This window comes from Nicotiana tabacum, chromosome 3 (genome assembly GCF_000715075.1).
Source record: "Nicotiana tabacum cultivar K326 chromosome 3, ASM71507v2, whole genome shotgun sequence".
Classification (NCBI taxonomy): domain Eukaryota; kingdom Viridiplantae; phylum Streptophyta; class Magnoliopsida; order Solanales; family Solanaceae; genus Nicotiana; species Nicotiana tabacum.
Genome location: NC_134082.1, coordinates 169,481,354 through 169,496,082, shown reverse-complemented (window position 1 = coordinate 169,496,082; position 14,729 = coordinate 169,481,354). Strand labels below are relative to the sequence as shown.

General features: G+C 39.4%; 2 protein-coding genes across 2 annotated transcripts; both read left to right on the top strand.

The window, feature by feature from the left end:
• Positions 1-7,804: 7,804 nt before the first annotated feature.
• LOC142177969 (uncharacterized) lies at positions 7,805-8,869 on the top strand. The gene has a single exon (XM_075247146.1). It carries the CDS (start codon positions 7,805-7,807, stop codon positions 8,867-8,869), a length of 1,065 nt encoding a protein of 354 aa, XP_075103247.1.
• Positions 8,870-9,969: 1,100 nt separating this feature from the next.
• Positions 9,970-13,144, top strand: LOC142177968 (uncharacterized). Its single transcript, XM_075247140.1, has 5 exons — positions 9,970-10,432; positions 10,609-11,057; positions 11,298-11,407; positions 11,882-12,076; positions 12,916-13,144. Exons 1-5 carry the CDS (start codon positions 9,970-9,972, stop codon positions 13,142-13,144), a joined length of 1,446 nt encoding a protein of 481 aa, XP_075103241.1.
• The last annotated feature ends 1,585 nt before the right edge of the window (positions 13,145-14,729 follow it).

The window sequence follows — 14,729 nt, the reverse complement described above, 5'->3', positions numbered from 1 at the left end:
GGAAGATCGAGTTGTCAGCCAGGTGGCGTTCCACAAGTTTAGGGAATGGTTGCCGTCACCGAAGTTGATTCTTGAGAGGAGCTTCATTGACAAAAACCTTTTACCCCTACACCCTAATGTGCATAGACAGTTTCAGGCTCGAGTGGGTTGGGAGTTCTTTAAAGACAATTGTGTGAAGGCGAATGAGCATATGGTCAAGGAGTTCTATAGCAATGTGGCCCATATCTTGAAGGGCACTAAGGTGACCAAAGTGAGAAAAAAAATGTGGTATTCACCGGGAAGGCACTGAATGAATACTTGGGGTTCAATGATGAAGATGAGTCCCTTTACAATGAAAAGTTAGCAATGGGCGAGGAGGTTCGTCCGTGGTTAGCTTCCTACCTGGCAATCCTGGGTACGGTTCCAGAGTGGTTACAAGCAGGGGACAAAATACTTCGGAGAACTTTCAACTTCGAGGCTAGAGGGTGGTTGACCTTTATGTGCAGTCGGCTCGACCCAACTACCCATGATCAGATTATTCCACTTGCCCGAGCGGTTCTTATTGCTTCTATTATGGCGGGATATCCTCTCAACGTGGGTAATGTGATGTCCCGCGTCATTTCTGCAGTGGGGGTTGAGCATGACCGGAACTACCTTTTTCCCAGCACCCTCACTATGTATTTACGGGACTTGGAGGTGGAGAAGAGACCATTTGACGTCAAGGTCAAACCTGTGGCTCCGTTCTCCTGGTACAGTTTGAAGGGGTCAGACAATCCCAAGGACAAAAATTACAAGCCGCCTGCTTCTACCCCAACCGGCCATTCTGAAGAGCCGGTTACGGTAGAGCCCTCCACTGAGCCTACTTCCATAGTTGCTGACATGCCTCCCGAACCTTCCACTACTCGTGGTCCCTCTACTTCAACTGGCCTGGGGATTCCATCTTCCCGGGCCCATCCTATCACCGCCCGCCAGCTGAGCCAAACACTTTATAGCTTGAACAACTGGATGGCGACTGCTTCATCCAAGTTGTCCACCTTGACTTATACCATTGCGGCTTAGTCGGCACCACAGCCAGTGCCGGTGCCCCAGCCTATCGAGGATGCACTTAAGGAGATTCGTGCCAACTAGCAAAAGATCCTCGATTCTCAGGTTGCCTTGGCTAAGGCAGTGGATTCACATGGCAAGGCCCTTAGGGAGCTTGCTAGGGAGCACAAGAAGATGCGCAAAACACGGGCTTCCAAGGAGTCTGTGAAGGCGCTGAAAGAGGATGTTGACAAGCTAAAGGCAGACTAGATGCCTTTAGACTTTCTATTCGGGGATCCATCCCCAACAGCAGAACCAATGCCACAGCCACAACAGGAGCAAGAACAGGCACCCAGGACTCCAAGGAAGAAGAGGAAGCTCCCCAGTTCAGTTGGTACAGTTATTAAGCTGGAATACCTACAAGAGACCCCCTCCACTGATGCACCTATCATCCAGCCGGTCCAGGAGCAGGCCCCAGTCCCAGGAGCTGAGCAGCTAGAGATCGGCAACCAGTCTGAGGTTCCTGTACATATAGAGGACTTGGGGACCACTGAAGATCCCATACAAACGGACCAGGCCTAGGGCGCTCATATATCCTTTACTTTGTTTTTGGTGATTATTTGTTAATTGGCATTGATGACAATGCCAACTTTTATTCATGGGGGTGTGCCCTACTTTTATCTGGATGACTATATATATAGATTCTTAGTCTATGTTCTTGTTGATTTTCTATTTTGGGCTGTATATAACTTTACATCTAGCTACTTTTATCGTACTTTCTACTTTTTATTCTCTCTTTTGGTTTGTATATAAAGTTACATTTCTGTATATATTCATCCCCTGTTGTATATTCTACTCCCTTATTGTACATTTTTATTCTATTTTCTATTTTCGCAAAAAAAATTCGTTTTTAGCTTTGTAGTTAGGCTCATAGCCTCTTGTTTTGTGTTTGACGCTTCCAATAAGCCCTTAGTTTTCTTAATGTCACGGTTCTTTCCAAGGGTGGAGTATTGTGCGAACCGGGTGGCTCTTCCCAATAATAGATGGCATGACAACCTTCTTAAGGGTTTGAGTCCGTTTCTTTGATTTTTCTTTTGTTTTTGATAGTTGTAGTTAAGGGTACCTCAAACAAAGTTTCACTTGGGCCTAGCACATTTGCCTTTGATCCCATGATCAAAGACATAATGTTGTGTTCAGGATGGTGAAAGTTGTGGCTTTGAGACTCTTGCGTTGACCAAACAATCATCATGTGGTCTTTTCGGACCATTGTGTGCTTGAATCGTAACTAAGGTAGTTGTGGGCCCTCGACTCGATGTCTTTAGCAATCCCCTAGCGTGTGTGGTGAGGAATCCAAATGTGAGTCCAAGTCCCGAGCCAATGGTCTAGAACTTGCCCTGAATGTTTGTTGAGGCAAAATCCTAGGTGAAATTTGACTTGAGAAGTGATTATAGGTTCTCCTTGATCCAAATGTTAAGTTGAACAATTCCACAGCCTACCAATGAGATGATCCCTAGTTAACCCTTTTGAGCCTTAAACCTTTTTCTTTCAAGAACCAATGCTACAAGCCTATACCCGTTCTAAATGATTACCCTCTCTTGGCACCCAAATCTTCCCTTGAGTAATGGCAAATGTCTAAGTTTGGGGGGAGAGACAAGGAAGGAAGCAAAGTGGTAAAAAGGTACAAAAGCAAAAGAAAAGGAAGGCAATGAAAAAGCAAGAAAAGAAAAAGACAAAAAGAAAGTCCAATGTGAACAATAATAAAAAGGGATTCAAGGAAAACAAAAGTGAAAAAGGTGTGGAAAAAAGTAGAAAAAGGAGAAATGTTTTGAATTGCATAAGAAAGAGTGACAATGTGTCTCTCTAACCCCGTGTAAACAAGTGAAATAATCAAAAAAGTCAAGAGAGTTGTGCCAAAATGAATCAAAAGAAGTGCTTAAGGGAAGATTGAACCCACTTGAATAAAAATAAGTCCTACCCTTACCCAAAAGCCTTCACAATGACTCCACAAAAGCCCTATTTGATCTTGAGTTGAAGGGAGCCTACATTAGTGGATACTTACATAAGGGGCAAGCATATGGTACTTAGATCCGGACTTGTGACCTTCTTCTTGAGAGAGATGAGTGAAATTCCATTAACCTCGGTTTGTGTGTCAATACTTAAAAGGTGAGGTTCGCTTAGGAGAGTTGAGGATGTGGGAGTTTGGGTTCCACAATGACCAAAGTAATTGAGAGAAGTTCTTTGATGAAATGTGTCAACTCTTGATGCTCTTGTGTCACACTTGATCCATAGTTTTCAAAGTTTAAATGTGTTAATGATGCATTCATATTGAGGGCAATTGTTAGTTCCAATTGATGCTTGTAGAGGTTATTTTAGGATAGCTGGAACTACTTAGATTTTCCTTTAAGGGGTGGGTCTTATTTTGTTTGCTTGAGGACAAGCAAAGGTTTAAGTTTGGGGGAGTTGATAAGTTAGGATTTTAACATGTTTTATGCCCCTACTTACTTATGCTTTTAGTATAAATTGCTACAAAATAGTTTCAAAAAGGCTCACAGGTTGTGCTTGATTGCAGGTTTGAGCAATAAAGTGACGAAATATCCAAGATCGGCTCAAAAAGGAGTGAAACCTGCTCAAGTATCAAAGACCAAAAAATTCAAGAGGAGAAGGCCTAGTGCGGACCGCGCAAAATTGACTGCGGCCGCACTAGGAGGTTCAGAAACATGGTTATTTAGGCTGAAGTTCACGCAACTGCAGTAGGATTTTCGTGGTCCGCTGTAAGGCTACGCGGTCGCACTACTTATTTGTGCGGTCCGCATCCAAAGATTCAGAGAACCATCATTTTTGCCAAGACCCTGCCATGCTGTCCGCGATCGTCACTGCGCGGTACGCGCTAGAGCCCCTCCGCGGACGCACTACTCTTTTACGCGGTCCGCGTCCTCAAGTTCAAAGTACTTAAAGTTGAAGTCAAAAGAGCCAGTGCGGCCCGCACTGACCCTGCATGGGTATTTTTGTCCAGTTTTTCCAGCCTAGTATAAATAGGACATTTTACCATTTTTAGGTCGAGTTTTGTATTCAGAAATGCAGCTGAGCTCGTGAGACCGATATTGTAGCCATTTTTGGCACTTTTGCTTCCCATTAACAATAGATTATTGTAGTTTCTTCTTAGTAATTAATTAATATTTTAGTTCTTCATCTACTTCTTCAGTTTCTTCTTTAATTTTGTGTAGCTAAACCCATTAGCTAGGATTGTGGATCAATCCTAGTGTGAGTAATTGATGGGTGTTGCCATTTAGGGTTAGATTGATATTGGGTGTTTGCTATTTGGGTTGATTTTATGTTTTTATTCAAGAATTGTTGGTTGCAAACACTGATTCAAGCTTCGTGGGTTTAACTCTTCTTGAGAAAGAGAGTCTATGACCCCAAAATTGACCCAACAAGGAATTGGGATGGACCCATGAGAAATGGTAGTCCCAATTAACGGGTTAAATCTCAAGAGAGTAATAACCCTTCTTGAACCCTAGTTGCTTGGTCTCACTGGCCTACCCAATTGGTCTCAAGAGAGTCAATTGGGCAAAATCACTCTCTCTACCGAGAGGTGTGAGAGTGGGTGCAATTGTGCAACTGTTATAGCATAATCCCCAAATATGTCAATCTATCCTTAGTCACATCTACCCATCAATTAGCCACCTAGGTGATGCTATGACCCTAGTTCCCTTCTTCCCATTAATTACAACTTAGCAATATTCTCTTAGCATAATTTAACTTTAATCCTTAGTTTTATAATAGTAGTTATAAATATAAAAACTCAAAAAAAAATGTTTGAAGTGACATTGGAAGCACAACCGCAACTCTAGGCTAGACAGAAAATACAACTCCACTACTAGCTCCCTATGGAAATTCGATCCCGGACCTCTATTCGGGTAAAAGCTATTGTGACCCGCTCTTCCTACCTTAGTGTAGCGTCGAGTTGGCTGTGATCAGCTAACCAAGGAAAGAGCGTTTTTCCAATCATCAAAGTCAAATCACGAGGCTATGCATGTTAGCGTCGAACTATTAGATGAAAAACGAGAAGTTGCGCTTGTTCGGATGGCTGCACAGAAGCAAAGAATTGAGAGATATTACAATAGAAGAACCAACCTTCGCCACTTCGGAATCGGGGACTTAGTTCTAAGGAAAGTCACCCTCAATACTCGAGACCCAAACGAAGGGAAACTAGGCCCAAATTGGGAAGGACCATATCTAGATATCGGTGTCATCCAAAAAGGATCTCATAGACATGGCACAATGGAAGGAAAACAATTGGAATGTATCACTTCTCAAACAGTATTATTGCTAAGGTATGACTTTCCCCCTTTTTTATTTGTATATGATACTAACTCATTGCAGGTGTTCGATCGGAGACGTCTAGAAAACTCTTCAACACAAAGACCTTAGGTTTTAAATCACGTGTTGCACTTTTTTTTCCTTAGATCGGTTTTTATCCCAAATGGATTTTTTTGGTGAGGTTTTTAATGAGGCAACAATTATGTGCTACCTGAGGAAAATTCAGTAATATCCAAGGCTTCTTTACAACCAACCTCGAATATTGGGGGGCATCATCCTCAGATGTTATATTTTCGATAAAAATACTTCATGTCGAAGGGTCTCGATAAGAAAACTTTGTAGTGGGCCAAATGGTCGAATGAACCGTGTCCACATAGATTAGTCGACCCCAATGGAAAAACATGTACGCATGTATGAATTATTCAATAAAGCACTCTTTCTACTATACGAAAATTCGTTACTATACTTGTGTTTATATTTTTGAGAAAGAGTGCGTACATGTGTCTCAAAGAAAATTCGCTACTATACGAGCTCCATACTTATGATTTTATGAAATGGCTTAAGGGCCAAGTGCATATCTACCTCGAACACTCAGGGACTGTCATTGACAATCAACATATTCGAGTTATCTAAACTCGAATTCATAAGACCTCAAAGAGGCGCCCCTCGATCTATATGCTAAGGCCATCATTCTCGGGGACTAACACTTCGAACAAGTTTGAAGTGTTATTGGGGAATAAGCCCAAGAGGCATACCCAAAGTCTACGGCCAAATTAATGCGGCTCGGAGACATCTGAATCTCGTAATCACAATAGGCCTTCAAATTCCTTGAAAATCGGTTAAAAAAGGCTACCTTCGTCAAATAATCAAAAGGGGCTTCGATAAAATCAGCCTAAAAAAACCTTAAGAGGTATTAAATTATCTTAACACAAACGTACTAAGGCACAAAAAGCAGAAGGGTTTCAATCAACATCGAACCCTCAAAAAACCCAATGGGTAAAAAATACATGCTAAGGCATAAAGAAATTTTCACTAAGTATTTTAAGCCAAAAGAGGGGAATAGTAGCCATCTTTTAGAGGCCATATCGGCCCAATCGAAGGAAGACTAAGGGCCAATACACTTAGAGTTCAAGATCTTGTTCTCACTCCATCCGAACCCAATGGTTCGACTATCCCGAGCCCGAATAAACAATAACTTGATTATGGCTCGGGGACTCATCGTTATCCGACACAAACCCTCAAAAGACATATTTATAAAGATCGAGAAGGCATTCAAGAGAAACTTTCTTTTATATCTGAAAAAAGCTATGTACAAGAGACCGTCAAAGGTCTTACAAAAAAAGAAAAGGAAAAAAAATCCTAACTATGTCCGGGGCTGGTTTCTCCCTCGAGAGCTGCTTTGTTAGATCTAATTTTAATGATGCAAATAATATATCTGTGCAGGAAATCAATTAGAGAAGATCAAGGAATCAAGGAGCTACTACAAGATTACAGAAGTCAATCTGGATGCTAAAAGAAAGAAAGCAATCAGCAAAGATTACGAATCAATCAGCAATGATCATGGACAGATGCAATGGAAAGAATTAAGCAAGCCTAAAATTAAGGCATCAATCAAGGCCAGCACATTCAATCCGGAAGATTGAAGCAGTCAAAAAGCATCGAAGATTCTGTAAGAAGATTAGCTGAGCTGCTAATTCTGGAAGGACCAACAATCAAGGAGTAAACCCTCATCACAACAACTATAGAAGGAAAACTGTCAATTTCCTCTCATCAAGGTAGAGCAACAGCAAGCAATCTTATTCTTGGAATGAATCAATCTCTTTTCAAGGATCAAATCTCTTGGGTTGTCAAGTCTTGTCAGCAAACGACCTTCACCAAAGTATTTATACTCAGAATAATTCTTAGACACATATACTTTGATCTAACCAAAAATCCTCTCTTTGTTCTAGTGCAAACAAACATTGTAGTTCTCTAAGACTTGTTGTGTAACAAGTCAAAGAAAAAGGAGAGTACAACACTAGTGAGGCATTGTATCAAAAGAGACGAGTGTTATAGGAACTGAGCTATCACGTCATTGTACTCGAAGAAATGCATTTACTAAAGAGAACTCCCTTACAACCTAAGGGGACTGGACTAGGATTCACATTAAATCCGAACCACTATAAAATTTCGGTGCCTTTAATACATGCACTTACTTTCTATGTGTTATATTCTGCTATTATAACTGTTAGGTTATTGCATCTAGTCGACTGATCGAAAAACCAATCAACTAATAGAGATTAAGATTAAAAATATACAATTCACCCCCTCTTGTACTTTCAATTGGTATCAAAGCCATGTCCACATTCTACTTTTGCTTAACAGCTTGTGAGAAAAGATCATGGCAAATCAAGTTATCATAGGAGCTCTCTTCCAAGAAGGAACTTCACAAGTTAGACCACCATACTTCAATGGACAATATTTTTCTCACTAGAAAGTGCGTATGGAGATCTTTGCCAAGGCTTATGATGTTAAAGTTTGGAGAGTCATCAAAAAAGGGAACTATCCCTTACGAGATGCTACTCCACCACTTGCTGATTCTGAAGATATATATTCATATACAAAAGAGCAAATGGAAGTGGTACAAGTTAACAATAAAGCGAGAAATTTGCTTCACAATGCTATAAGTGGTGAAGAATACGAGAAAATCTCTAGCTATGACACAACCAAAGAAATGTGGGACAAGTTTGAGGTTACATACGAAGGAGCCAGCAAAGTAAAGGAAACACATATCAACATGTTTGTTCATGATTACGAACTCTTTTCAATGAAAGAAGGAGAATCTATTGAAGAGATATTTGCCAGGTTCAGCAAAATAATTAGCGATCTAAAGGCATTTGGCAAGCCATATACTAGTTGTGATCAAGTCAGAAAAATTCTCAGAAGCCTGCCAACCACTTGGCAGACCAAAGTAGTCACACTTGAATCTCAGGATCTAAACAAATTATCATATGATGAACTACGAGGAGAACTCATAGCTTTTGAAAAGACGTATCTCAGGAAGACTAGTCAAGAAGAAAAACAAAAAATAGTCACATTCAAGGCTTCAACTGAAATAGCTGAAAACAAAATTGATGATGATCCTGAAGCTCTACAAGAAGAGATTGCTATGCTATCAAGAAACATGGATGGCTTAATGAGAAGATTCAGAAATACAAAGAAAGGAAGAATTCTGCTAAGAGGATCCAGGCAATACAACGAACAAGACAAGAATGATGGAAAATACTATGAGTGTGGAAGATTTGGACACATTCAAGCTGAGTGCCCAGAACTAAAAAGAAAAATTTCTAGAGGCTTCAAGAAGAATAAATCTTTTAGAAGCTGGAGTGATGAAGACAATTTAGAACACGAAGAGATAGAAAATCTTTGCTTCATGACGATTCTGGAAAATGAAATGAAGAAATCCTCAGGATGCTGGAAAGATGAGGACACTTCAGATGACGAAGGCAAAGATGAAAATGAAAACTATTTCATGGCACGAGGTGAAACAAGTGAGGTAAGATCTTAGAACTGTGAAAGATGCAATGAATTGCAGGATATTCTTGATTTAACTTTGAAAGAGTCTCAAAAAATGATGAATGAGCTTAAGAGACTAAATAAAGAGGTTAAAGACTGGAAACTCAAACATGAAGTATGTGAAATTGAAAAAGAAGTACTTCAAGAATAGTTTTAAGAATTGCAAATGCAACTTAGCAAATCTACTAGTCACAGTTCTATCAGGTCAAACCAGGCGACTTACAAGTCAACTGGAAAAGGACCAGCTAGAACAAAGTCCACTAGTACTAACACTAATGAAAGACCTAAAGGTGGGTCAGAAGTTATGTGTCACTACTGTAACAAAAGTGGGCACAAATATTCTTTTTGTCGCTTTCGTGAAGCAAATATTTCAGGACGGGTTTGGAAACCAAAAAACAATTCTGAATCTAGCAATACTAACCCTCCAGGACCTATGCAAGTTTGGGTACCAAAAAGAAAGTAATCACTTTGTTTTGCAGGAACACCACAGAATAAGCCGCAAAAGAAAATGATATCTAGATAGTGCGTGTTCCAGTCACATGATAGGTGACAAAAACCTGTTCAAAGAAGTTACAAAAATTGATGGAGGAAGCGTTAAGTTTGGGGATGACATAAAAGGTAAAATAATTGGTACTGGAACAATTCCCTTCAATAACAACTATGACATCACTGAAGTTTTTCTCGTCGATAGATTCAACTACAATCTCCTGAGCATAAGTCAACTATGCGACTCAGGATATAAGGTAAACTTTAAGAAAACAGGCTGTGCTATTGAAGACAAATTAGGTAAAACAGTCCTCCCTGGAAAAAGATATGGAAATGTTTATATCCTTGATGGTTTTGAAAAGATAGATGGTCATATTTGCTTAACGTCCATGTCAGATGATCAATGATTATGGCATAGGAAACTTGGTCATGCTAGTATGCATTTGATAGAAAAATTGTTCAAACATGAGTTAGTTATTGGCCTACCCAAACTGAATTTTTTCTAGAACTCATATCTGTGATGCATGTCAAATTGGTAAGCAGACCAGAAACTCTTTCAAAAATAAAGATTTTGTATCTACTTCTAAACCCTTGCAATTGCTTCATATGGACTTATTTGGGTCTACTAGAACTGCTAGTATAGGAGGAAAAACATATGCTTTTGTTATTGTTGATAATTATTCACGTTTCACTTGGGTAATTTTCTTATCTCATAAGGATGAAGCATTAAGAAATTTTGAGGTTTTCTGCAAAAAGGTTGAAAGCGAAAAGGGATATCTGATCTCAACAATTCAGAGTGATCATGGAGGAGAATTTGAAAGTAGAGCATTTGAATATTTCTGTAATGATCAGGGATACACTCATAATTTCTCTGCACCACGATCACCACAGCAAAATGGGGTTGTAGAAAGAAAAAATAGAACCCTCCAAGATATGGCAAGAACCATGTTACTAGATCATTCACTGCCAAATCATTTTTGGGCGGAAGGTGTAAGTACAACATGTCACATTCTCAACCGATGTCTCATAAGGCCCGTTCTGAAGAAGAATCCCTATGAATTATGGAAAGGTAAACGTCCCAATATCAATTACTTTCATCCCTATGGAAGTAAGTGTTTTATTCACAATAACGGTAAGGACAAACTTGGAAAATTCGATCCAAGAAGTGATGAAAGTATTTTTCTAGGCTACTCATTAAATAGTAAATCTTTAGAGTCTATAATAAACGCACATTATGTGTGGAAGAATCTGTACATGTTATATTCGATAAAAATAATCACTTGGTCGAGAAAGGAATTACTGCAGGTGATGAAGATCAAGCTCAAGAAATTCAGGTGTCAAGCAAATCTCAAGAGTTGATTGATATATCTGCTACGATAGATTCAACTAATGAAATCAGCAGCAGTGTACCAAATCATCCAATCGAGTCGACTACGAATGTAGTACGTCCAAATGAATGGCGAAGCGAGCCTGAATATCTTCAAAAATTCATCATAGGGGATCCAAATGAAGGAATGAAAACAACGGGAGCTCTAAAAAAGAAAGCAAATTTAGCATTAATCTCTCAGTCTGAACCAAAGAAGATAGAGGAAGCTCTAAAAGATTCAAGTTGGGTTCAAGCAATGCAGGAAGAGTTAGATCAGTTTGGTAAAAATCAGGTGTGGAATATGATACCCAAACCTGAAAATGTTTCTGTAATCGGAACAAAGTAGGTCTTTAGAAATAAATTGAACGAGGATGGAAAGGTCGTAAGGAATAAAGCCAGACTAGTTGCTCAGGGATATTCACAACAAGAAGGAGTCGACTATGACGAAATTTTCGCTCCAGTAGCTCGCTTGGAGTCTATACGAATTCTTCTGACATATGCATCATTTAAAGGATTTAGGTTGTTTCAGATGGATGTCAAAAGTTCCTTTTTGAACGAATTTATTTAGGAAGAAGTATACGTGAAACAACCACCTGGGTTTGTAGATTCAAAGTTTCCCTACCATGTATACAAGCTCACTAAGGCACTATATGGACTAAAGCAAGCTCCACGTGCTTGGTATGGTAGACTTAGTACTTTTCTTGTTGATTATAGCTTCACAAGAGGTAAAGTAGACACTACCTTGTTTATTAAAAAATCATCAGAAGGTAATCTCATTATTCAGAATTATGTTGATGATATTATATTTGGTAGTGCTAACCCTTTTATATGCAAGGAATTTTCAAATCTTATGCAAAGCGAATTCCAAATGAGCATGATGGGAGAGCTAACATTCTTCCTTGGACTCCAAATTTAACAATATGAAGAAGGAACTTTTATATGTCAGACCAAATACACAAAGGAACTGATTCAAAAATTTGGCATGAGCAATGCAAAATCCAGTAGCACACCAATGAGGCTGTCAACAAATCTAGACAAAGATGAATAGGGAATCCCTGTTGATGAAGCTAAATATCGTGGAATGATTGGATCATTACTATATCTGATGGCAAGTCGACCGGATATTATGTTTAGTGTGTGCAAATGTGCCAGGTTACAGTCAGCTCCTAAGGAATCTCATCTGACTGCAGTGAAGAGAATCATTCGTTATCTCATTGGGACTGTATCTCATGGACTATGGTATCCTTGCTCTAACTCTTTTAAACTAGAAGGTTTTTTAGATGCTGACCTTGCAGGTGATAAGGAAGATAGAAAAAGCATAATGGTACATGTCAATTACTTGGAAAGGTATTGATATCCTAGAACAGTAAAAAACAAGCATCAGTTGCATTATCTACCACTGAAGCTGAATACATTGCTATTGGACAATGCTGTGCACAATTACTATCGATGTCCCATCAACTAGGTGACTATGAACTTTCTTTTAAACCTATACAAATTTTTTGTGATAATTCAAGTGCTATTTGTCTTTCAAAAAATCATGTGCATCATTCTAGAGCAAAACATATAGATATCAAGCATCACTTTATTAGAGATCATGTTCTTTAGGAAGACATAGAAATATCTTTTGTTGGAACTACTGATCAGTTAGCAGATATTTTTACTAAGCCATTATTAGAAGATAGATTTTGTGCTTTAAGAAAATTACTTGGCATTACTTGCTTAACTAATAACCTATAGGACCTATGTGTACTACAGTTACTTTTGTAGGTGTAATGATTGTCATTTACTGATGCATTAATTATGCCTCCATTTTTCCCTCTCTTTTCTTCTTCCTTCACATCAGTTCGTCGTTCAAAGTTGGAAATCCAATCATCACGTCCCTTCAACTGACACATTTTCCTTTTCTGTACTCAATCGATAGAAGGTTCTCTTCTTAAGGTGGATAACCCCTTTCAATCACTTTCATCCTTATCATCTAGAAAACCCTTCTCCAAAGCTCCGATCAAACAACTTTCCTTCAATGGCCAAACAATCCAGGAATCCCTCTGCTTCCACCAGAAAAAGTACCCGCTCCAAAGCAAAACCCCTTTCTACGCCCCCAGAACAAGTAGACCTAGGGTCCGACCACTCTGAGGGTTTCACTTCTTCACATGGAGATTTGTCTGATCACTCTCAAATCTTAGGAGAAAAAGTCCTAGGAAAATGACATATGGAAGATCCCCTGTTTCCTCTACCCCAAAGAAATCCAAGCTTGATCTTTCTGGCTCTCTAGAATCTGACCTGAATTTTTCGGATTCTCCAAATATGGATTTCTTTATTGCTCTAAAGGACAAGCCCATTGCTCATGGAAGGGTAGTCGACCTTGACTATATGGAAGCCCTAAATTATAAGGTCAAAAACCTCTTTGTTTAACAAGGGTGGGCTAAGTTCCTCTATATTCCTCCGCCTAAGGTCTATGAACCCCTGGTAAAGATGTTTTATGCTAATCTCTATTCTAGTAAACTTGAAAGGTTGGAATCATTAGTATTAGGTAAGCGCATTGTTCTTGATTGTGCCCTGTTTGATTCACTCTTTCAGTGTTGATGTTTTAGTTTTCCTATGCTTTTCAAAAACACCTAGCCCGATGATTTTGAAATTTCTTTTGACCAAGCTAAATAGTGTATTGCTGAGTGTCCCTCTGACTCCCTTCCCAACCGGTTAGGTCCCAGTGATGTTAGTTTCGAAACTCGAGTCCTGGCTTACATTGTAGCAACTACTCTACTTCCCTGCACTGGTTCCTTTTCAACCTTCTCTCAAAGAGACACTTTCTTAGTATACTGCCTTGTGACCAAACTCAAAGTCAAGTTATCCTCCTGGGTCATTAATTTTATGATTAAAAGTGCTGAAGATCCCACCAGTCTACCCTATGGCATGGCCATCACTCATATTCTGGAAGCTCATCAAATTTCCCTGTCCAACTATCCCTTTATCACTGTTTCAAAGTATTACAATTCTAGAGCCTTTTCAAGTATGGGATATGTGAGTGTGAAGGTCTCCTGGGTTAAGAAGCACAAAGGTGAAGTAAAGCATGCTCCTATAGAGCCCAAACCTAAACTCTCTGCCTCTGATCCCAGCCCTGGTGATCCTGACCTTGGTGAAAAGCTTCGTGCCATTGATACTCAACTTTCTGAAATCAAAAATCTCCTCACAGCCACTCAGTCTACTGTTGGTGACATTCATGCCATCTCCAAGGAAACAGGGTCTAATGTGCCAAATATTAGAGTTGTTGTTCTTAGAGTTAGGGAGAATACTGTCAAAGCTTTCAGGGAGATTCATGACAGGTTGGATGGAGTGAGCATCTAAGCTAATGCTAGCTTTGAACAATTGAAGGAGGCCATCTGCAACACTCTTACTTATTTTTTGCGTCATTAATGTGGTTGTTTAAGACAATTTTTTTTGTTGTGCTGTTTTTGGGCTGTTATCTCAGCCATTGGACAATTTCTATTTTTATCTTGCTTTAGGTGTTTTTGTTTGGACTATAACTCTACTGTTTAATGTTATATATTCTGTTTAGTTCTTGGTTTGTTCCCTCTTTGCTGATGCCAAAAAGGGGAGAAGAGTATATGTTGTATTTGTACATGTATAGTTGATTGTGGCAAAAGTAGCATCCTCCATGGCAAGAGTAGACTCCAACCATGGACTAGTCAACTGCATGAACTGAGGGGAGTACCATGAACCTGTAAACTGCATACATTGAGGGGGAGTAAAACACAGGGAAGTCAACTGGTGTTTATACATATATATTACTTTATCATCATCAAAAGGGGGGAGATTGTTAGATCTAATTTTAATGATGCAAATAATATATCTGTAAGATCAAGGAATCAAGGAGCTACTACAAGATTGTTGAAGTCAATCTGGATGCTTAAGGAAAGAAATCAATCATCAAAGATTGCGTATCAATCAACAAAGCTTACGAATCAATCGGCAAAGATCATGGACAGCTGCGATGGAAAGA